The following is a 25,983-nucleotide window of genomic DNA, read 5'->3' on the forward strand; positions in this document are numbered from 1 at the left end:
CTTTGTGGTGTTCAGTACCACAGAAGCATTTTTATTTGCTTGCAATCAAAAGAGCTGTAGGAAGCTGAAAACTATATTGGAAAGTTGTACCCAAGAGCAAGGGGCAGTTATATCATTCTCTGTAGAACATTCTATCAAAATGACCTTCTCTAACAGTTTATTGCTCCAAATAATCGCATGGTTATTAATTATTACCTCCTCTCAAGAAGAAGCAGATTATGGGGAGAGAGGATAAGAAATCAGCCTTCAGGAGAAAAAATTGCATAGTCCTTCCACTGTTTCTCACAAAATCTATGGTGAATTCCAAATGAATAACCTACTTTTGGATTTGTTAGAAAAGTTGCTGCGGAATTATTATCTTACTTCTCACAATGCAGGATGCCTCATGAATTACTAGATAAAGAATAACTAAAAATGTTTTATATAAAAAATAGACCATTTTGACATATTAATAAAAAAGGTGCTCAAGGGAAGTATAAGACAGACTTCTACCAGTTGACAATCAATTCTACATAACTGAAGTAAAAGAAAATTAATGATTAGAAGATATGAGTAATATACAAAGGGAGAATGGTGGAATCAAATTCTTCAAACAAATTGTAAATGATGAGAGCTGTTGTTCAAGGCCACTTGAAGATCAATTGCTATAAAATAATGGCTATCAGCTACTTTTCTTTGGATCCAAAGAAGTTCACCAAAAGTTTAAGAATTCCCGCTTCCTTGAAGGAATCCTTTCCTTGGTTTTTTTGTTATTACTGTTGTAGCAAAAAATTACTCTTGTTTATGGAAGAAGATGGTAATAAAATAATGCCCAAAGTGAATTCAACCTTTTCCCTATAATGGAATTCAGAAGAGTTTACTGCATCTAAAATTTTCTTTGTCTTTAACTTTAATAAACCACAAAAAGTTCTGACTACTAAGAAGTCCAAAAGTCCAAACAAAATAAATAAAAAGCATCATTTAATACCCATAAAAAGTATGAATGTAAAAAAAACCTCTCAAGCTACAAATGTAGGCAGGTTAAATTATAAAGACTTAAGCAGGAAATGGACATCAATACACAAATATACTGTATAACTAAAATTCTGAAAGTAGATGGTTCGGTTCCATTTTTTTTTCTAGGAAAACATCAACAAATAAAATAAAACCACATACAGTAAACTTGATATTTTAGATCCTAATGGAGTTTCTTTCCACCTTTCTTTTTAATGAAGTTATCCCAAGGAGAAATGTAGGTTAGAGCCTTACCATCTCATCTTGTGTAGGATCATTATCAAAAATCTTCATTGGAGGAGGAAGTGGTGTATGAGATTCTTCATCTGGTTCATCTTCGCCCCAACCTTTCTTGCTCTTCTGAAAGCAAGAGAATTGTGTTTACAAAGATGCTAAAGGAAAAAATCTGTCCAAATATCTGTCCAAGGATGAACCCCCCCCCCAGAAAATGAAATCAGTTTTATGTTTCATTATCTCAAAATCAATTTGAATTCAGTATACTAAAATAAAATAAATGAATAAATTCTTGCTTTTCCCTGACTAAGACAACTCCCTCTACAGCCTTCTTGAGATTGGGAGAATACCGTGGGACATAGTGATGGAAACATTAGAGATAACAGGAAAAAAAACAACCCCACACTGTTCTGCCACCTTCCTTCTATAACAGGGCTGTCAAACTCACAGCCCGCGGGCCAGATGCGTCATGCCCTGGCCATGCCCACACCCGTTTTAGCGAAGGGGAAAAAGTCGTGATATGTCACGTGACGCTACTGTGACGACGTGAATTTAATACCCCTGTTCTATAAGAATCTTCTATTTGCAAAAGAGTAAGTCTTGAGTCACCCCATAATATGGAGCCAAAATGTATTATAATAAGGAAATAGTGTATGTGAAAATGAATGTTCACACGTTTACTTCCATTGTATAAGGGCTACTCATTGCTTCACTCAGGTAGTATTCACGGCAACAAAAGGGCGATTCACCGAGTTCCTGCCATCAGTTTCCAATCTCAGCATTGAACTGGTTTTCCCCACATGCCCAGTGATATGCTTAAGACAGGAAGAAAACACACCACTTTGAAAATCACTACCCACGCAGTGTTCTGCCACACTTGTAAAACAGGGCCAACCTCACATGAGGGTGGGACTGTGGCTGTTCAAGACTGCTTTGAAGGTGGTGGGGCCAGAAGAATAGGTGCAGGGAAGCTACTGCTTCTCCTTTATAGCAAAGCTCCATACCTCCTGGAGAGAAGAAAAAGAACACTGCAGAGGTTACTGGTAGAAAAAGCAACCTTGTGAAACATTTTCCAGAAAATGACTATTCCTACTTCAGCTTAACAAGAGAAAAAGAAAAGAGCCTTGGTACTACAGTGGTTTAAAGCACCCTGTTATTAACACAGCTGCCTGCAATTTACTGCTGGTTCGAATCTCTCCAAGGCTCAAGGTTGACTCAGCCTTCCATCCTTTCTAAGGTAGGTTAAATGAGGACCCAGTTTGTGGGGGCAATAAGCTGACTTTGTATAAATATACAAAAGTATGAAGGCTATTGCTTAACGCACTGTAAGCCGCCCTGAGTCTCCGGAGAAGGGCGGCATATAAATCAAATAAATAATAATAATAATAATAAATAATAATAAATAGAATGTTGGCTGCTGGGGAGGTACCATGCTTTCTAGTAGTGTAAAGCAGAAGTGGGAATGGAGTTGTAGACCCCAATGCAGCAATCCAACTGGAGATTTTCAGTCACTAAAGTCCTTGAGACACCTCCTCTACCCAAGCCAGAATGTCCACATAATCATTTCTTTTGTTTTCCGAATGAAAACACCACTCCCCTATTGGACCACTTGCTTCAAATTCTTGACTATACCTGGTAGGTAAACTTGGCACCGGGACAAAAAAGGGTGTGTGGATGTAGTCCAGATTAGACTGTCAATCATGTCTATTAATCAGCTATTGAAAAGCAGAATAGCAGAAATGAAAATGTCAGGCTCAAGTTAGTATTCTTAAAAAAAAATAAAAAAATGGCGAAGTGTACTTGTACCTCATCGGCACTGTCTCCCTGAGGTGTGGTTTCATCTCCAGGTTTGGGGGATCCTAGGTCAAAGCTCTTCCTTCCTTCACGTACTTTCTTCTGTTTTTTGATGTTGCTGTCAGCCTTCCCACTGTTCAGTCGACGTACAGGACTCGTCAGCCATTTTTTCAGGGTGTTGGTTGAACGCTTTGGACCAGGGGAGCTCTGGATGGAATTAAGGGACGTGTGGGGCTGTAAATTAGCCACAGAATCAGATTTTGCTCCATTTTCGTTGGAGGAGGTGGAATAGGCATCTGCCAGAACAAGAAAATAAGGATGCTAAGCAACAGGTGTTTTAGGCTTGATAATCGCTCTGAAAATAGTGCCTGCAAATTGTTGACAAGGGTTAAAATTAGAAGAGTACATGCTACAGCAGATCTGAATTCAATGTACTCACTTCATTTCCCGTTTTTATAGACGACTCCCCTCCCTCTCATGCTTTTCTGTTTTCTACTTGAAAAACACTAAATTTTTATTGTCTGATATACTTGGCATTCATACATTCAGAAAAGAAGTTTTCAACAGGAGAATTATGAAGACTTCTTAAGTTCACAGTGTAAGTACATTTCCTGCCGAAAGAAAGAAAAGCTAGTTTGGTTGTAACTTTGCTATCAGAATTAGGGATGATACATCTATAAGAGTAACTGATTCTAGCTACTGTATTTTCCTACCACTGTTATTTTCATCCTGTTTATGCACACAAATCAGCATTAAAACTGGCAAAAGATAAGCAATTGCTGAAAAGTGTTCCACTGTGTTATCTTCTGTTTGATAAACCTCAAACTTTTTCCACTTACAAAATTCACATGACTTAGAAGGGGTAGGAACAGAAGAATCCAAACTATTATCAGACCACAAATCTAAGATTGCTTAGTTTTCATTCTGAAGATAATTTTATTTACTTCATTTGTTTTTTCTCCTCCAATTTTACAGAAAGACCTTTAATCCATTGTATGTTCTACACGGGATCCCTCCCTGAAAGAAGTGTTATACTTTGGAAAAGTTTCAACTACGGTATCCTTTGCCATGCCACTTCGAACAGCTGGTTAAAACTAGCAGTTACTGAATTAGCCTATTAAACACCAAAATAAATGCCAGCATCTGAATGCCTGGCAAGCTGCTGAATTGGCACCTCTGTACAATAGAACTTTGTTCATCAGGATAGCAGGCCTGTTGTAAATCAAGCTAGACTTGCAACTTGGAGAATAGTTTTTATTTGTCTCAATCTCCAGTTCTAGTGAGAAACAGCTAAAATGCTATCAGTATAATTTCATGATTTTATGCTCCTGAATAAAACTATTGCCTACTTCAGTTCCACAGCAAACTATGCATTTAGCTACATATTATTGGACTATGTAGTTATCAAACTATCAAATGGATCTTCCAAAAATGTGACTGAAAGGCAAGTTCTTTACAGCTCCTTATTTCTACTTTATGAGGTTTTTAAGGAACAAAAGGATTCTTTTTTAAAGTTTAATTTACAGATATTTTCTCTTATCGATTTCCTTTTAGCACATAAAACATGTGAGGTATACTTTGGAAAGGCTTCCACACAGCAAAAAAGAAATATGAGGAAAAGTGGAGAAGGCTTGTGATTTCAGTGATGGCAATTAATTTTATATCTATATGGTTTCTACAGATATTATATATAAAAGCCTTGGAACTGGTTGAGTTAAACAATGACATTCTATGCAACGTTCTGAAAAATGGGAGTAAAGTAGCAGCAAAGAAGTTGCCTCACTTAGTAGCTACACACAATATATTTGTTGAACAGTATTAGCTGATTTGCACTGTGTTTTATTCTGTTTTCATTTCATTCACATGAAGGTACAAGAGGAGGTCATTCTGAAACTACTTTCAGAAATGTTAAAAAGCCCAAAGACTCAATCCGGTTCTGTTTTTGCAGCCACAAATAAATTTGAATTTAAATGATACTCCTATGCCTTAAAAATACTGGTAGGAACTTAAATAGCAGCAGCATTATATCCCAGGGCTCTAAGTGCATCAAATTTCCATTTGAGCAGACTTCCTCTCAAACAGGCAAATAAAAAGCACATTTCAGAGTAAAAAGAACTATATTTGTGATGTTAGGAAATTCAGTCTTCAAAATAAAGAAATCCAAAGTCTACATTAGGATGCAGATAGTATCTGACCTACAAGCATTCTTTTAGCAACTGTTCAGATACAATGGCAGTGAAAAAAGTGTCTTATGACCAATCCTCACACTTATTGTTATTGAAATATTTCCGCAGTCATTTGATCAAAATTCTGGCACTTAGCAATTGGTATGTATTTATGACAGTTGCTGCATGGAGGGTCATGTCATCACCATTTGTAACCTTACCAGCCAACTAACAAAGTCAATGAGAGAAGCCAGTTTCATTTAATAACTGAGTGATTCATTTAACAACCGCAGTAATCACTTAACAACCATGACAAAAAAAGTTGTACAATTGGGTACAATTCAATTAACAATTCTGGTCCCAATTGTGGTCATCGGTCAAGGACTACCTATATAGAGAGTTCCAATGTGGAGGCTAAATATTAATATTTTTTGGTTTATGCACACCACACTAAGACCAAGATGATGAATTTTTGCAACTGAGAAAGTTAGTAAGTTTTAAGAAAATATAACTATCTTGGAAACAGCCACCTCTCAACTATCTGTCTTAATTACAGGAATATTTATTTAGTTAATCCTATTGCTTTGTTCTACTAAATCTACATAATGACTTTTCAAAAATACGTAAGCAACATACATATATATATGATGGAAGAACAACCATAAACAGAAAAAATACAGGTACTCCTCAACTTACAACAATTGAGCCCAAAATTTATGTTGTTAAATGAAAAATTTGTTAAGTGAATTTACCCCATTTTATGACTTTTCTGAATCCCTGCTGTTCTTAAATTAGTAACATAGTTGTTAAGTAAACCTGGTTTCCCCATTGACTTTGCTTGTCAGAAGGTCGCAAAACGGGCTCACACAACTCCAGGACACTGCAATTGTCATAAATGTGAATCAGCTGATAAGCATCCAAATGTAAATCATGTAACCATGGGGATGATGCAATGGTTATAAGTGTGAAAAATGGTCATGAGCAACTTTTTCCAGTTTGAACTTTGGTCACTAAATAAACTGTTTTAAGCTAAGGACTACCTGTATGTAGTGGAATGGCTAGTGCATAAAAATATAATAGTGTCAAAATGCCTTTTATGAGATGTTTATAATATGAAGAAAAGTTTCAGTGATGGTTCATATTCCACAGAAAGTCCAAATGAGATATTACTGAAAATTTCAGATGAACATTGAGAATCTTTTTCTATTTCTTCAACATTTAAAAATGTAAAGAACTTTTTGATAATCGGTGGTTATTACTGATATTCTGATGTTCCAAACATCATAGTTGCAATGTTTGCTTGAAAACCAAGGCAAGCACATTTAGTACACACCAGGGGTGGGTTCTACTTACCTTTACTACCGGTTTGCAATGGGGCTGCGCATGCGCGCTCGCTTCACTCGTGCGCGCTCTTCTGAGCAAGCGCAGAAGCTTCTGTGCATGCGCAGAAGCATTTTCATGATGTCAGGGTCAGTGGGCGGAGCCTCCTGCCGGTCTTACTACCGGTTCTATAGAACCGGGGCAACCCACCACTGGTATACACACAAAGCACTAAAAAGTACCCAAATGACATTATTGAAAGATAGTTGAAGACTATTAAAGCTTTTCTTAATAAACTATGTGTTAAGACACTTTGATTTGGAATGATTGCATTATACAATATTTAAGAACTTTGATGAAATAATTTATGTGAAATAAGCGCACGTCCATTATGAACACTTCAGAAAACTCATACCAGGAAGCATCTAAAATGACAAGATTAAGTAAGGTTAGGCATTTTCTGTGCATGCAAAGCTCTGGTTATTTCTATTAACAATGGAGATTTCATATCCTGGATAAGAAAATATTTCATTTCTAGTGAATTTAATGCAAGACACTCATTTTTTCTTCCCAAGGTACCACTCCTGGCTTCTCTTGCTGTGTAGAAAGAAGGAACACACTAAGGTCAAAGATGCTGACCCAGAGCAGCCTGGATCTCATTAAGATGAGAATAGGCCAACATCATAAAATCCATAACTTCCAAAATCTGTGAGGATATTATTGAATATGTAACATACAATTATACATGCTTAATGGCAGTTCAAAGTTTAAAGGCAGAACAATTCCAAACTTAAACTTCAGGTAGTATAAGTATAAATGTATAAGTTCCATTAAAGTTTGACCAGATATCTGTGACTGACAATTTTAGCCTAGAACAGGGGTGTCAAACTCGATCATTGACGGCCTCATCAGAGTTGTGTTTGACTTCGGGGGGCCAGGATGGGCGTGGCCAGCTCGACATCACTTGTGTCGGGGGTGCCTGTGGTTGCCCGAGCACTCTGCCAATGAAAATGGGCTCCGGAGCTCTGTTTTCGGCTGGTTGCTCCTGCAACCCTCTGCCAGTGAAAAAGGAGCTCCGTTTTTGCTGGCAGAGTCACCACGGGCCAGTCCTTTGCTGTTTCCAGGGCAGCCCCACAGGCAACATCTAAGCACCCCATGGGCAGGATCCGGCCCCTGGGCCTTGAGTTTGACACCCCTGACCTAGAGCCTAAGATTACTTTTTGAAAAGTCAATTAGACTGATCCTTAATGCTGAAATGCTCATAACAAGAGGGTTCCCGATTCCAAAGGGACTTAAATACCTTCAAAGAGGCTCTGCCACTCAAAGCATTATATATATACATATACATATACATATACATATACATATACATATACATATACATATACATATACATATACATATACATATACATATATATATATATATATATATATATATATATATATATACATACATACATACATACATACATACATACATACATACACTAAACTTCCCTCTCAGGAAACTATATCGCAACTTTTAAATGTACAAGACACAGGTTCCAGTGAATTCTCAGCATTCAAAAATTTAAAATAAAAGCTAATAAAGGACAATATTTGTAGCTCAGGGTTGACATGAAGGGTCCTTGGTATTCACGAGCAGCACTGATTAGGTTACCTAGTTTGGGTAATGAAATGTCTTCAAGAAAACAAGCAAGCTCAGAGAGCACCAAGGGCCCCTCATAAAAATAAAAGCCAGCCCTCCCATGCTGAAGCAACCCATCAATTCAGTATATGCCTCCCCAAATACAGAAAAATCTGATAGGAATAAAAAGAGTTCCTGTCCTTAATTCTCTAATTTATTTACTAAGGCTTAGTTACTGTATGCTCCAATGGAGATTCCAGCAGCCTTGGCGGGGGGGGGGGGGGGGGGTTGCTCTGTAGCTATGCTCCATGGCTTAACAAAGAGCTCTAACAGAGGTCTGGAAAGATATGAAAAGGAATGGAAAAAGCCCAAAATGCTGTGAAACAACACAGCATGGAGGAAAGACACAGATGGCACATCTGCCATCAATAAACAGCAGCAAAATTACAGATGTGGGGGGAGGGTCCAAAGGCAAACAAGTACAGTACAGCAGCAGAAAGGGGTGTAAACAACTCTGAGTTGTCTTGGCCTGAATTGTGTAATTAAGACCTGCTTCAGGCATCGTAGTTATCCATAGTTGAATAAAACATTGGCTGGTATCATGCTAATGCATAGAGAAACAAACTATTTTTTGCCTCAGCACATTATTTGACTAAAGCAAAATCAAGGATATATAAAGAACCCACCACCTACTATTACGTTTTTCACTCCCCAAACCCTTTGAAACAATTTGAAGGGAGTCCACAATCTTCTAATTGCTGATTCAAAAGTAAGCAGAAATCACTGCCCAGGGTTTCAGAAATTAAAAAAAAAAAAATCTTCACCCCATTCCATATCAAAGAAGGGGGGAAAAAACCAAGATAAAAGAAAACCTTATAACTTCACGTACCAATTTATCCCACTAGGAAGAGAAAATAGGAATTGACTAAAGTCCTGTGAAATTTACCTGCTCACTTCTGTTTCAGCTACTGACAAATCATGCCCATCCAGAGTCACTAAGTGAGATGGGCAGATACACAAATGTAAATAAATAAGGTAACAGTTTCATTAGACAGCCTGAACCCAGGAACCAGGAAAAGGAGTGAGAGAAAAGCTCCTTCCAATAATGTCTTTTTTTTTTTTTAAATGAGTCTTTCAACAGTTTAACTTTAATGCCATTACACTGAAAGAAAATTGGGTTAGCTGGCACTTTTAATACTGAAGTAAAGCATGGATGTGCTTTCAATGTTTCTGCTTTATGCATAATTCTCATGTAAAAGCATTTTTACTTTTAGCTTCAAAATCCACGAACAATTAAAGACTTCATCAATATATCCATAGATTATTCTGCTTAAGTAAATTTACCTGTACTCTATTTATGGAATAAAATGATAGGCTGGAATAGTCTGGTCTAATGCATTTTCATTTTTACAATGGTGCAGTTCACAAATCTAAGGCATAAACTGTCTATTTCAAGGAGCGCCAGAAACTGTAAACTTCCAAAAATACATTTAGGTACCTGAAATAGAAATAGACTAAATATAAAAACAACTTTTTAGAACTTGACAGTTTGCGAACCTGCAATTACTTTGATCCAGAAAGAAATAGAAAGCTTGCTTGATTCTAATGTTTGGTTTCCTCCATCCAGGTTGTCTAAGTCAATAAGAAGTTTTACCATCAAAGCATTACTGTAAAAGAATTTCCTGGCCTAGTAAATCCAGAGAATGTAATTATAGGATTAACATGAAAGATTTCTTTTTTTCTTTTAACTGACTAGGCAGCCCTCATTAAAACACAGTGCTCATCTGCAACAGTTATTTTGACTTGGGCCTTTGGTTTAGCAAGCAAACAGATCCAAAGGAACATTGTCAAAACAGCATACAGCAAACTCTGTACTTTTCATTCAAGAAAGGAATTGGTTTTGCACATTTTAGCAAATTAAAAGTCTAGGAGATAGACTAATACTAAAATGGAAAAACTATGAACTTGATCTAGATGCAAGTATCTCATGAATTTTGATCCGTCTGCTCCAATGATGGTTGTTCATTTCTACAATTAAATTCATAACATTGGACTTTTTTGGTTTGACAGCAATTTGTTGAAGTGCGGGGGTCCGCTTAAAATGTTGTACCATAAATCAAAGTTTACAAATCAGAATAACTGCTCTAAGATACTAAATCACAACCAAACAGGCCACATCATGATATACAAACACTGCCATTTTCTTTTGTAAAATTAGTAACATTTAGCAAAAAAAAAAAAAAAAAAAGAGTCCTTAATTACAAATATTTGTTATCTGAGACTAAATCTGTTGTCAGGCCAAAGACAAGACACCAGTTGAGCAGAACAGCAAAGATGTCACTTGTATGATTATTCCAATATCTTCAGTGAAGCGGAAGAGATATGAAAAGTGTTAAGGTTACAGAAACAATCAAGAAAGTCTTCTTACATATCCCAAATACACAGCAGTCTTGTTTCTTAAATCAGTGAAATTTAAAAAAGCAGAGTTGAATATTATACAACACATTAGGTCTGGTGGCATATTATTTCTGCCTTTTTGTAAGTTATGTGTCTTGTATGTTGTATTACAGAAAAAAAAAAACACCTGAGAAATCCCAAAAATCGTATGTGCTCTTATAGACTATAATGTGTTGTTTTTGTGTGTGCCTTCAATCTATTGGATCTATTGGATTGAATTCAAATTAAGATACAAAGTGCAACCCTCCTTTAGGATTTAAAGAATTGCTCTTGGAAAAAAGTTCTGAGACATATTACAAAATCAGTAAACACTAGAGAAGCTTTGAAGACTGCAAACTTTTGTAATAAACAATGTCTGGTGAGAAAGGGACAAGAATTGTTTTTGGCAACTGCAGCCTGTACTCTTTTCTTTGATTACAGTTTTTGCATAGTGAGGAGGACAATAATGAAATATTATCAAAGAAGGCAAGGTCAGCACTGTTGCTTTGCAAAGATGAAGCAAAGATTCAACCTCTTTTAAAAAGATTTATTTTTAAAACCCTGGCGGGAAATTGCACCTTTCTTTTTTTCAGACATTTTTCACTAAACTTGACCTTGAAGTTTCTAAAACTGTGAGGGCCATACAATATGGAGTTGGGAGCCAGACATGGAGCATGAATTGATACTGGAAATTCCCAGATTATGCAAGGAAATCTCATGTGTAAAATAGTTCAGGAGTATGACAAACTGTTCCTTTATGAACCTATTAACTTCTCTCTTCAGGAAGTTGTTGCATTATGGAGTTAAATCTTGTCATCTCTACTGCCCTATGGTAAACCTCAGCAATGATTGAAGGAATCAAGTACAGAAATTGACCAGTTTTTCTGCAGTCTATCCCTCCAATTTCTCTGAAAGAATATTCACCTGCTGGAAAGTATGGAATGAAGGAAAGAATTCGGAGAACTGAGTAAGTGTCATCTATGAACAACTACTTGCTCTTATCAACCTGATCTGTAGCTAGGAAAAGGCACACAGAAGGGAATTTGCACAACAATTTTAGCCCAGTGTCTTGCAATTATGAGTCACAGGAATCCTCCCTGCTTCACTTATCCTTTGCTTACCTAACACTACTACCGAGCTGCATGACTTGATGCAATGAAGTCATTAAGGTCAACCAGCTACTAAAAACCAGCCCTTCCCATCCTATTATGAAAAATCTTAGTGAAACCAAGGGGTGAAAAGCCATGTAACATGTGGTTCTTGATTGGGTTTTCCCAGCATACTGTGCCATTAACTATGGTTATTTTACAAACCATAATGGCTGATTCACATATCCTGAGAAACCATAAGCACATTGTGTAACATAATGTCTACATTTCAGAATGAGACAACTCGCCGCGGCCAATTCGCCATGGACAATTAGTCATGGCCAACTCGCTGTGGGACAATTCACCTCAGGACAATTTAACAATTAAATTATTTCAAATAAATAAATAAAAAATAATTTTTGTTGTTCATTCACATTTCATTCTGTACCTCCTTTTGCATCCTTTCTTTAATGTTCGTATTCCACCATTTCTTTGATATTAGTGTAACTCTTGTCCCACAATGAGTTTTCCCGTGGTGAGTTTTCCCGCAGCAAGTTGGCTGTGGTGAGTTGGTTGTGGCGATGCCAACTTCATTGTCATAAATCCTCTAAATTTAACATTTTCCAGCAACATAAACTATGTTTGCATGGGAAGATGTCTGAATCCAGTCACATAACCATAGTTTTGTTTATAGTTTAAATCATAGTTTGTGGCTTCAAATATTTAGCCAACTGTCATTGAACAAACCATGGCTTAGCAAAATATATAGAGTACTTTTTTTCCAAACCCAGGATCAGTTGTGTTGCTAATTCTACAGGATTTTATTATAGAGTCTTTTATGTTTTACCCACAGCTAAGGCACATGAGTTCAATACAGGGTGAAATCCAGCAGGTTCTGACAGGTTCTGGAGAACTGGTAGCAGAAATTTTGAGTAGTTCAGAGAACTGGCAAATACCACCTCTGGCTGGCCCCAGAGTGGGGTGGGAATGGAGATTTTGCAGTATCCTTCCCGTGGAGTGGGGTGGGAATGGAGATTTTGCAGTATCCTTCCCCTGCCATGCCCACCAAGCCATGCCTACCAAGCCACATCATGCCCACCAAGCCATGCCCACAGAACTGGTAGTAAAATTTTTTGAATTTCACCACTGGTTCAATCTACATTCCCACATCCGTTTTCATGATCTACATTTGTTCTTTGCAAAATGTACAGCTTGGAAACTGCTCTCATGCATGAGTTGCAATAATTTATCAACAGTCTAAAGACAGAGCCCATTCAGAAGAATGCTTACATGTATCCAACTTCTTCTTTTACACATGCTTTGAATGGCCTGCTGCTGGACCAAATTACATAACCATTTTTCCTCATAACCAAATTTAAGAACCAATAAATGAAGAAAATGTTCTGCAAAACAATGGGGCATGTTTTAGACTCTTAGCTGCTTAGAGACTCTGGATAAATGTGACAGGATTAACCACTGCTCCTCTGAATCAACTGAAAATTGGGTAGATGTGTATTCTTTCCTGCAGAAAACCTTATTGTAAAGCAAAAAGGCCCACATAATGCTGTGTACATTTTTTTTAATCTTAAGGTTTAAATATAGCAGAATATGTAAGTCTGCTAAAAACATTTATATGTTTTGAATTATACAAAAATTAAATTATACAAAAGAATGATGTATTCTCATATTGATAATGCCACCTCATTTCAAACTCTAATTCTGCATCAAGATTGCTCATTAGCTTGTGATTTTATTATAGTAATTGTAAACATCAGCAAAAGCTGACTTAGGCAAGGTCTTTAAGCTTAGCCACATTGCCAAATATCCCCAAATCTCATCCTTAAACCTTGGATAGCTTCCCCAATTATGAAAATATAATTTTTTACATTAAAGAATTCCACTGCTCCACTAAATTGTAATGATTGTTTCATACAATGCTTTAAACCCAAATGTGGCTTGTTTGGTTTTGGCCTTGTGAAATGTGATATGTGAACTCAGCCATCATGGAGCAAATCATAATTGCTACGTTATATTGAGAAGCAAGATGGACATGCAGATGAATCATTTGACAATGAAATGGGTGGCATATAAATGTAATAAATAAATAAATGCCACTTTCCTTCAAGAACACTTAAAATGTTCTGTACGGAAAGTAACATAACTACCAAGCTGATTTGTATTGTAATATGATAAAGATATGTATACAAAGGCAAAATTAAACTTAGGTTTTACCTTCAGCAACAGATAACAGGTAACACCTGTGGTGTTCCAACTCAATCTAGACAACTGATGAAATTTATATTATTTGTGTTAATTTGTGTAGTTACTGCAATAATGTTTTTTGTATCTTTTGTTAATGGTAACTACCTTTTCCCAAAGGATTCTGCCCATTTTATCCGTTTTTCTAAGGGGGTGCAGCACAAAGTCCCATTCTCAGGAACATGTGTGGGCCATGAACCAGATGACAAACCTTTGTGATAACCCTGATCTAAAAGTGGTCCTCTGATTACTGACATTTTGCAAGGCTGTAAAAGCAATTTTATTAAGATGGGCTTCAAGGCTTCAAAAGAGCCTTGATAGTACAGTGGTTTAGTGCACCCTGTTATTAACACAGCTGCCTGCAATTTTCTGCTGGTTCGAATCTCTCCAAGGCTCAAGGTTGACTCAGCCTTCCATCCTTTCTAAGGTGAAATGAGGACCCAGTTTGTGGGGGCAATAAGCTGACTTTGTATAAAATATACAAAAGAATGAAGGCTATTGCTTAACGCATTGTAAGCCGCCCTGAGTCTCCGGAGAAGGGCGGCATATAAATCAAATTAAAAAAATATATATATTACCACCTTTAAGTGTTTCTTGCCCATAAAGCTTTAAAAGGTTTGCTGGGAGTGGGTGGGTGTTACTTTGAATGAAAGGATTTTAAGACATTTTATTGTATGGGTTATTTTTATGTTTTTTACACCTTCTGGAGTCTAATATTATAGGTGGTATGAAATAACTGTTGATAAATATATAACAAAATTTTCATCAGTTTACCTCCTTTGTATAAAGTTGTTATATAATTATATAAATGACAAAAATATGCAAAATTTGTAAATTTTACATTAAACATCAAATTGTTTTAATCAACTTTTGGATTTAAAGGAGATATTAATAGTTCCCCTAATAGTTCATCAAACTGAAGTTTTACTGCACTGTTATCACTGCAACAAATAAAGACATATTAATTACCTGATACAGTGGTTCATTTACTATCACTTTAGCAAGCAAATTATGATTGCAGTTTTGAATCTTTAAGAAGTCATTTTGAAACTGAGAATAATTTTATAAGCTTTTACAAATGTATTCATTTTAGGGCCACTTACCATTATTACTCATTTTTAATTTCTTAAAACAAGTGTCCATTTATAAAATAAAAAGGCAGTGCTCTAAACCAGGGGTTTCCAACCTTGGCAACTTTAAGCCTGGAGGAGCTTTGCTCGCTGGGGAATTCTGGGAATTGAAGTCCTCCAGGCTTAAAGTTGCCAAGGTTGGTTGCCAAGGCCCTGCTCTAAACTGATCAGCTGAGTAATTGAAAGGCTATTGCTAATCCTGCTTTGATAGTGCAAAAATTCCTATTGGATGCAGAGTTAGGATTACTGTACTTCCAATTCTTAGTATAGGCTCCTAAGCCAAAAAAGCAAAGTAGAGGAGTATACAAAGTCTTTGTGTATTGTACAGAGTTACAAAAGGACTATGTAAAGCTACTTTCCCAAACAAGCTTTTCTGTTGAGGCACAACAAATAGAGCAGAACATTAACTTGTGATTCATTGAGTTAAGTTAATCTGAGGTAGAAACAAAGTCCTCCAATGCCTCTGATACTTCTTAATATGTGATAGCTTTACTACCTAATCACCAGTCACCCAGTCTATCCATCTCTTAAATCTCTCAAAATATGTTGCAAATACAACAAGAAGGGGTATCTGTACTCCTTAACTTTCATTCTTGGAAGTCTGTGACTTTTCCCAGTGCACAGAGAAGCTACTACAATGAAAAATGATGGTTTGCATTAATGCACATTTGACAATTGTTGACTTTTATGTTTCCATGATTTATAGAAGACGCCAGGAAGAAGACAAAAATTACAAGCACAATCTCCTCATGTATGAAACAGATTGCATTAATCACCTTCTGATTCAGAATGTTGTCAGAATTGTATGTTTCATCTTTATAAGTGATGTCACATATTTCAGCAGTGCAAATATTTAGGTTCAAACGTCTGAACAATCGCTTGGCCAATCTTATTTGAACTCATTCAATGACATTAATACTGTCTCAGCTTGCATTGTTTTTGTTCAAGCAATTCTTCTTTATTGTTTTCTTTTTTCCCATAGTTACATTTTCCAAAACTAATAAACTGAAAATGAGGAAAAAATACGCTTAAAAATATTTTAATAGCTAAAAAATTACATTCTATCACTTTACCTTTTAAAACCTACCTACTCTGATCACCTGTTGTAACCATTATCCAATCCCTCCTTAGTCACAGACTGACTTCATATATTGTTATTAGGCCACATAATGATTTTACAAACCACAAGGATTGGATTTATACAACATTTCACGTCTACATCAAATAAACCATATTTTGGCTTAGCGCAATGTGTGAGTTCATATCATCATGCACATTTGATGCAGGACGTTGAATGAACTTATCTTTAGTCTACTAATGTCAATGAATTTCATTATGACCTGTTGAGCAAGCATTACGTGAATCAATCACAAAAAATGGTCTAAATAGCTGGGACTGCTAGGAAGAATTGTTCTAATATAAGTATCACAAGAATTACTACAGATGGGTCATGATTAGTGTGAGTTAAAATAATGTGATAGTTGATTGAATATGAATTGTAAATTGATACCAGGTCACATTTGATGCACTCAAAATTCAGGTAATGTGAGGCTAGCTCATGTGCAGTTGAGTCTAGTTGCATGCCTTATTGAAGTTTTAGACACGCTAAACTTTGTGGGTGCAAAATAGAGAAAAGCAAGATTCCATCAGAAATAAACAATACTATAACAAGTTTAAAAAAAGGTTTGTTGTTATATTAAAACAAAAATTGATGTAACTGAACAATATGAACATGGTTGTAGTTAAATAATAATTAAATAAGATGAGATGCTGGATGCATCTACAGTATGTATGTATGTATGTATGTATGTATGTATGTATGTATGTATATATATATATATATATATATATATATATATATATATATATATATATATATATATATGTTTTTATTTTGCTTTCCAAAACTACTACTCTGTGACTTTGTTAACCATAAAATTAAATTATAAGTATATTCTTTTTGTCCTTTACTGTAATATTTCAGTAACTAACATGCTTATAACATTTATGTTTTAAAAAAATTTCATTGCCTATTTCTGTTGAACAGGAATCAATTACTATATTTTCTATAGTCATATCACTTAGAATAGTGTAAATTCAAATACATGACCATTTCGTGGGATTCATTATCCATATGAATTGACACCTGCCTATATTAGGACTATTCAACATAGTTGAACTATATATTTGCAATTGTATTTATCATTTTTTTTGACATTATATGATCTGAAGCTATGTGGTCAACTTCAGTCATAAAAAAAGGCTAGCAACTATTTCAAAAGCTGTATTTAAATCATAATAATATATTGCTACATTGTCAAAGTATAACATTTTATTGAAACAAAAACCCTCCTAAAATGAATTGCAAACTAGATTAGCATGCAGCTCGTCCTTAAACTACTCCAAAATAATACAGTATTACAACTTTGAAAGTATTGAGAGTTGGAGCTAAGTATTGAGAAAATGTTATATAGATCTCGTTCACACACCAACCATAATGTTAATAATCTTATTAATAAAAATTCAAAGTTATATAAAAATAATTATAACGTGGAATGTGATAAAGTTGGACTTACATAGATGGGAAAAATTAAGATTTGTGACTAATGGGAAGAATTTCAGTTATTAAGATGAATGTACGACCTAGAATGTTCTTTCTGTTTTAGATTATACTAACATTGATCAAACAGTGGTGAAAAGATATATCCAAATTTATTTGGCAAAATAAGTCTATTTTTTCATAGTTAATTTTTAGCATAAAATAGGTTAAAATCTCCATCATACCTTTTCATGGTTTTCTTTCACTAGTGGGCTTGACAATTCTTCCCCTACCATTTTTTTAAAAATTACATTGTAGCTTACATAAAAAAACATACAAGTTCTGTAGTTTGAGCAATAAATACTACAATATTGGTTGCTAAGAAAGGATTTCATTAGGCAGTGCATCTTAATATTTTCAGTTGTTTCCTCATAGTTATCATTCAGGAAGCATATGGAAACAAGACAAACTTGTTCAAAGCTTTTAATCTTTAGTACAATTTCCCTGCCATGCAAAGTTTAAGAGCAGTCCATTTGAATATGCATTTACATCTTTATAGTAGAATTCAAGTGGAAAATTGAAAGTAAGTTAGGCATACCTTATATAATAAGTATCTTCAGGTTGGATAACATAACTACGGTGAATACCTAGTTATTATCTGAGAAAAAGAGAATTGCTTGTTTCACCTATATTCTTTACTAGTGGAATTTTTCATTAATTGGTTAAAATAAATTCTTCTTGTCCTAAGACACATTTGAAATTCCATTGAAAAACTTAAAGATACAAGATTACTAAGGCATAATTCCCAATCAAACTGCTGGAGGATGCTAATAATACGGATGTGCTCATGCTTTTTGACTTTTCCCAGAGTTTGGAAAACTTCTCTTAACTTGTATTCATTTTGTATTCCATGCATACATGGTCTGTGATTCCCCCAAAGCTTAAAATACCACTGATATTTCTCCAGAAACTGTTAAAAATAAAGGTCAGAGGCAGGGAAAAAGAGAAAAATAGTAGGCTTGTAGGACAGTAAACATTTTAACTATATTTAATTAACTAAGCTTGAATCAATTTTGGTGTTCAGGGAAAACTTAAATGATTGTTTTTTTTGCATCTGGCCTCTATATTCCTTAGATGAAATACAGCCCCCGAAGTGAAGAGTTTCATAGCTCCATCGTAATAATCTGGGATGGTACAACTCCTTAAACAAAATAACCAATTCAATGAGGCCTCAAAATAGCAAGCAGACCTTTATTGCACACACACAGTGTTCTGCTACAGCATTTTGGGATTTGAAGAATCCTTAGTTTTATTGGGTGATTTTATATTAGTATCTGGAACTAGTTTCAACATTCTTAAATCGAGACAATGGCTCAATTGCCCTTTGAATTTATTTTCTCCCAGTACAGTTTAGAATAGTCAGCAAACAAATTATGCACGTTTCATCATTTCAGATTAGATTTACTCTGACAATATACTCTCTTGGCATTGTCCACAGGCAGTGTTCTTGTAATAACTGCATCTCCATTTGTGACCTATGTGACAGGTGAAGTAACATATGATGGTAGCTGGTCCCATGTATTTTTCTCCAACATTTCAAGTTCTCACCTCAATAATTAGGCTAACAAAGACAATGGCAATAGTTCACAAACACTCAACTTGACTAAGCTGTGAAGCTCAAATTCCCCCCTATCCCTGGGGCATCATTAATGTAGTAAAAAGCTGCAAGTTGAAAAGCCACAGGATTGATATGCGTTGTCATAGGAAATAGTCCAGTAAACTTGGCATCCAGCATCTCAGATGTTCACGAAGAGGGAAGAAATCTGTAAAAAACCCAGATCTAATCTTCCAACAATGATAGGATGTTCCTGATAACGACAATCAGTAGAGCAGTTGTAGGAGGCCTTGGTGTGGTCTAGCAGTTCCTTAAAAAGATGTTAAGTTAACTAAATTTCCTGGAGGAATAGGGAAGCTTCTAGAGCAGGAAAGGCCTACCAGACTTGGTGTGACCTCAGAGAATGATAATTAGATGAAAGCTGGACTAAGTTATTACACACGCTCAGGGTGAAATATCTGTTCAACTGTTGCTAGCAATGAATACAGCATCAGAGAGTGTTCTGTGATGATGTTTATCTTCTCAAGATTCCATTAACTGTGGATGATGGGCCAAGAATAGGTATACTTTTATGTCCAATAATTGAAAATGGGCTCTCCAGAATATGTATTGTGTATTGTGGACTTCAATTTTGAAGATGGGCCACTGGTGCCTATTGACATAATTGATATCTCTGTCCTGAGAAACTCTGGCTCTCAACTACCACCGATAGAAGCTCTGTTCCTGCTCATGAAGAGTGTTTTTAACAATACTTTCCTTGTTTTCATCATTGTAACATTCAGAAGATATATTCTTGTCATATTAGGTGATAACACCTAGACAATCTAAATAAGATCAAAATTGATTTGTACTTGGACAGATCACCAGGAAATCCTTGAAATGGAGACTAGACAATGAAGCACTTCGAGGAGAAGGTAATGGCAAACCACTTTGATTTTGTTGGTAAGAAAACAGCATGGATATGTTCAGGTAGGCATCAGCTCGACTCAAGGCAGACTTTACCCTGAAATGCAGGGAACAAGGAATAAAAAAAAACCTCAAGTAAGCACTGCCCTATGACTCCACTGCCTCATTTTACAGAAAAGAAAAATAATTTGCTAGTTTTTATATTTCCATACTGAGGGCGAAATTTCCAGCATTGGGTTTAGCAGGAAAGGGTCACCTTGGCTGACAAAAGCTGAGCACTGCACAAGATTTTGCATATATGTGTACAGGATTCCCTCCCCCCTACTCTTCTTAAATTGGTAGTCTTCCTTTGGGGTAAATACAATGTCTGTTGTTCACTGAGAACAATTTTAGGATAAAAAATTGTTTTCTTCAATGAAACAATTATATAGATGTTATAAATAGATAAATGATTTACCTTAATAAAAACTAAGTCATTTATTTCACACCACTGACCCTGAACATTAACAATGCAGATTCTGTAGTAATAGTTATATGCCAATTACCACAAACATCAGGTTTTCAGTGCAGATTTCCTATCGGTTTCTTATTATGTGTGCATAAGCTGCTCCTATTTAAGAAAAAGGTTAAAGTAACTATGTATGTAGGATAGTATGCTGTAAACATACAGTGGCTATCAGGAAAGCATTAACTGTAGAATAAGTTAGCAATCCTCCTTTGAGGTCAGAGAGTACACTGGGAACTCTGAGAACATACTGTGCACATTATCACAGAATAGTTAACTGGGGAATATTTTTTCCCTTCATAATATTATTACTCATTTAACAGGAGGACAAGAAAGGGAAGCCATACAGAGCATAGCTTCTGAAATTATTTCTAACTCCTTTACCAACAGCAACCCTAGGCAGCATATGAATTATCTTCCGTGCAATGAAGTAGTGTCTTGCAGCTCTATGTGGGCATGTTTCACCTCTCCTCTCAGGTATGTGTGCAGTTGGGCAAGCTGTTTGTCTTCAATCCTGGGTCATGTATCCAGGTGAATAAAAGAAGGGGGATTAAAAGCAGTTGCTAAAAATCTGGATCACTGCCCAACTGCCTCTGTCATAGGAATGTATTGAGGACTTTTTTTTTCCCTGCAACATTTTTCTTTGCAGCCTTATATTTGATCCAATCTGTTTTTGTGCTTGTCCTTACTTCTTTTCCCTGTCTTCTAACTTTCAAATTTGGACAGTGTTCAGTTTTCAGAGGCTTTGCAAGCATGCAAACTCCTCGTCTTTATTTTAATTTGGCTAATTAGAAACAAAGATGCATCAAGAAACACAACCAGAAGGGACAAATCAGTGGGCCTTAGTGATGGGTATAGCTACTTCGTAGCTTTTTTTAACATTTAGCATTTTACCCCTGCTTTAAGGTGATTTACAGGTAAGGGTTTCAGCCCCCTCTGTGCAGAGAAGAGATCTTTTTTGGCGGGATGCAGGAACTGAGCTCAACTCTTCAGGATTTGAGGTCTGTTTCTGTACCCTGCTGAAAGAATCCAGCTCCCCTCATCCGGCAGCTCTTTCAGGCAGCCCCCTGAGATGAGAGGGAGTCCTCTTGACAGACAGCAGCAGCTGGTAACCTACCCTAACACCCTCCCCATTGACTTTCTGGGGAAACCAGCAGGGAAGACTACAAACGGTGATGACAAGATTGTGAGGCACTTGGCAAATGTTCACAACTGCAAACAGGTTGCCAAGCACCCAGATCAGAATTGCATGACCGTGGGGATGGTGATACAACATTCTGCAATGGCCAGAAGTTGCTTTATGGGCCTTAAAGCACCATTTCCGAGGCTACCATAATTCCAGACTGTTGTTAAATGACTGTAAGTCGAGGGCTACCTTATAGATATTAGGCCTGCTAAAAATGTAATTAACTTTTTATTTTCCTGTACACTGTGAACTTTTCATATGAATTCTGGGGTATTACCTGCAAGTTCCTCATTACATCCCAATGAAGATTTTATTATTCTCAGGCAATTAACTTGGAAGGGTTAAAAGTGTTTAAAACAATTAACTTGGAAAGGCCAGTTGGTCTAGTGGTTAAGGCACATTAGAAATCCAGAGACTGTGAGTTCAAATTTTGTGTTAGGCATGAAAGCCAGGTAGGTGACTTTGGGCCAGTTCCTCTCTCTCAGCCCAATTCATCTCACAAGAATGTTGTTGTGGGGAGGAGGAAGGAGTTTTAGGTATGTCTGCTGCTTGAGTTATTTATAAAAATAATGATGGGATTAAAAAAATAGATAAATTGAACTCTACTGAAAGCTCTAGCTATTTGGAGACATTACTGTCACAAACAAAATGTTACCTCCTAGTTAATAAACCTAGGTCTAACTTCCTTTTGGAAATTTGCCATTAGTGTGAGTCTTTCCACTGGATTTTAATCTTCTGTAAAATACTTTTAATGGCTGTTAAATAGAGAGGCATCACTAAAGATAGAAATTGTGTGAGACTAACTAGCCATTATTAAGTTTTTTTTATGTATCTTAACTGGAAGAATAATTCAATCCCTAGTCCCTGTGTGGAGAGTCAGTTAAGTGTAGTGGTTAGCGCTGTAGGCTAGAAAGTGGCAGAAAGTGAGTTTAGTCCTGCTTTAGGCATGAAACCAGCTGGGTGACCTTGGGCCAGTCACACTCTCAGCCCGAGGAAGGAGTACTTCTGAAATTTTGCCATTAGAACTAGAGGGACTTGTCCAGGCAGTCGCCAGGAATCAGCACTGACTTGAAAGCACAAACATAGTGCATGCATGCTCTGTTTGTTTAACATTCCTTTACAAGGATTTTAACAAAACATTCTGATCGGTTTTTGTTTGCTTGTCTCAATATGTTTGGCCAACTTTTCAGTTCTAGATGTAGTAGGCCTTTTTTTTTTTTTTTTACTGCCTGCCTGATACAAGCAACTGCAATGTTCTTTGCTGATGTTTTTACCTGGCTACATGAGATGGTTGCAGTCTGGCAAAAAAAAAAAAAAGTGTTCCCATTTTTATTTATTGCATGAATATAATTCACATTATGAAGAGACATAGGAGTTCATATACCAAATCTTAAATATATACATATTTAAATACATGAATCAACAGGACATGAGTATGTACATGTATAGCAAAGCTTAGCAAATTAACCAAGTTAACATAGTGCACAGCTTCCACAGCATTAACAATGTTTTATATGTGAAACACAACTGAGCATACATGTACACATACCTTTGCACTGCCTACAAAATAAAGCGCAACACAATACATGTATAACCCATCCATCCACTGACACAAACTCTAATTTTCACAATTCTACCTAAACCAGCAGCAGTACAACATGACAGGTCCTTGATGCTGTATTAGCTAAGGTGGTTGGAAAAAAACCAAATCAATCACAGGCCACAAAACAGTTCAACTGTTGGAAATGATCAGAACATTCAGAGCAATGCTCTGAAACAGCAAAAATCTGTTTCATGTTCAGGATAGAATGGCATGTTTTGTTCAGATCTAGAAACAAAAATCCAAATGACACCTGTTTAATGGCCAGAACACTTTGAAACAGTAATAATGATCCTACACGTGCAGGAAAACCAAAGAAAAAAAAACGACCTCGGAGAACTTCAAGGTCAAAATGTTTTGCATACCTCTAGTACTTTCTTATCATCCGCACAGCCTCTTCTGAGGTTAAATCAAGTTCCACATGTAATATGGCAATGTAGCAATCCAAATTTAAAGTGAAAAATGCACTTATTGGGAACACTTAAAACTAAAATAATCCTTTCTCCATATTGCACACTAGTGTGCAGGCAGCCTTGGGAGACAAGATAAGATGCAACTCCTTTAAAGGTGTATCCAACAGAGGCCATACCTCCAATTTTATATTTTGCCCTTTGAAACTAAGTTAAGTTTGTAGACCTAATCATAGCTACAAGAAGAAAGCCCTGTCCAAAATGCACACAACCGCACATTTAATACTAACTGAGCTAATAACAATTTTAACACTTGCCACTTTAGGCTGGAGATATTGTGTATTGAGCAAAGTATTAAGCTCTCATCCTGCTGTTCCCAGAACTGCTGGGTTTACCAACTCAAGAGCATTTTTCAACAGCCTGTGAAAGAAAGAAAAACCCAGATATGTTTTCTAATAGTTAAGCACCCTATAATCCTGCCTCTTTCATGGTATTTTATGGGGGATGCAGATGTTACTGTCTTCTATTTGTGAACTTTCCATCTTTTTTCTGAGGTATTAAAAAAAGAGAATTGCTCCATAGTGTTCATGGAGGGGTAGGATTAAAAGCATGTCCATCTACAAGTAGCCACAAGATGTTACAAGATCCATAGCCTGATTATACACCCGCATTTTCAGCCTTTCTTAGGAATATATGAAAGGGTAAAATATATTCTCAGATTTAATTTAGAACAAGAGCAGTAGCAGATGACATTTAAATAGTGTTCCATATGAAAGGCATGTGTGTGTCTGTCTGTGCATGTATGTATAGAAAAGCAGCATGCCAAGATATCATGCCAAACCGAACACAGACTTATTTGTAGATAGACACAGTTCCTGCTAACATTTGAAACTTTTATATTAAATAAAGTTCATTTTGGAACTTTGCTTTAGAAAAAAAATAAACCCATCTATCAGTAATCTACAGAGCATAAGCAAGCTAAACTTCTATCCTGTTTCTTTTTAACAAGTCTGTTTTCATATTACTTCTGGCTTGATTTAAATTCTTTAAAAGTGATCTTCCGCAGAATGGGAAGCTCTCAGTCGGTACTTATCACAGTCTATGTTTTGAGAAATAAGGTTACAGGGGAATTGGAGGAGCTACAAAAACTACACAGACTTATAATAATATCAGAACATAATTATATCCTATACTTATAATAACTCTAGTTATGATCATTACATCTACACACATACATTATGGGAAATGTTGAGCATTCCTGACAGATGAGAAACCAAAACTCTTACACTGGGCCTATTAAACACCTGTAATCTGGGTAATTGATTTGTTCATTTCTTATATTACCTGGGTTTTCCCTTCCATTCCAAATGTTAACCCAAATAGAAGTATCTTTCACTCCAGTAAAAATAAGGAAAAGTGTACCTAGATTTGTAAAGTAGCCTCTGAAGCTTAAGAGATTCTATTTATTAGATTTATAAGGCCACACAGCTGAATGTGACTCTTATATGAATCTGAAACTGCCTGGTGATCTTGTCCAACATATGAATGGACTTATTTGTGGGAAGACAACAAAACATATTCTAAGGTCCCCATTAGTGAATTATCCTTTGGGACATGTTGCACGTTTCTGATTCTGAACAAGTACATAAGAAATTATATACACACTCCTACACACTAACTCCTAGAAATTATTCTCTATTTTAAGCTATATTTCACACTGTATCTTTCCCACTTTTCAACACAGTAGCATACATCAATCTTTCCCACATAGTAATACACATCCGTCTATCATAATGTCAAGGTTCATGTATTAAAGTTATCCCTAGGGTTTTACTGTATTGAACTGGAGATATGTAAAAGATGCTGTGTTTTTCCTCAAGTAAAATCTACTTAAAATTGTGATCATTTTGCAATTTTGACTGAATGTAACGTGTAAGTTTTATAATGTATGTATGTAATAGGTATCACATGTAATAATATAACATTTATAATAAATGTGACATGTAACACACTGTATGTGAAAAAAGACCTTGAGAGGTGGGGCGAAGAAATCCTGCCTAGGGAACAACCAGATAAGAGATGGCATAGCCCACAGGTGCCTAATGGTTTGGGCAAGAGGCTCAAAAGAAACCCTTTCTCAACTTGTAAAGGAGACATGGGAGATTTGTTTATTT

General features: G+C 36.1%; 1 protein-coding gene across 1 annotated transcript in view; it reads right to left on the reverse strand.

Moving 5' to 3' along the window:
- Positions 1-25,983, reverse strand: part of KALRN (kalirin RhoGEF kinase) — a 537,699-nt gene that overhangs the window by 56,098 nt on the left and 455,618 nt on the right. Inside the window, exons 35-36 of the mRNA XM_070949954.1 lie at positions 3,034-3,317; positions 1,249-1,353 (exon numbers count right to left, since the gene is read on the reverse strand). Of these exons, the coding sequence (XP_070806055.1) occupies positions 1,249-1,353; positions 3,034-3,317 (389 nt within the window). The remainder of the gene's footprint in view (positions 1-1,248; positions 1,354-3,033; positions 3,318-25,983) is intronic.

This window comes from Pituophis catenifer, unplaced genomic scaffold, assembly GCF_029215685.1.
Source record: "Pituophis catenifer annectens isolate HBS135680 unplaced genomic scaffold, rPitCat1.0.hap2 SCAF_1, whole genome shotgun sequence".
Lineage (NCBI taxonomy): Eukaryota > Metazoa > Chordata > Lepidosauria > Squamata > Colubridae > Pituophis > Pituophis catenifer.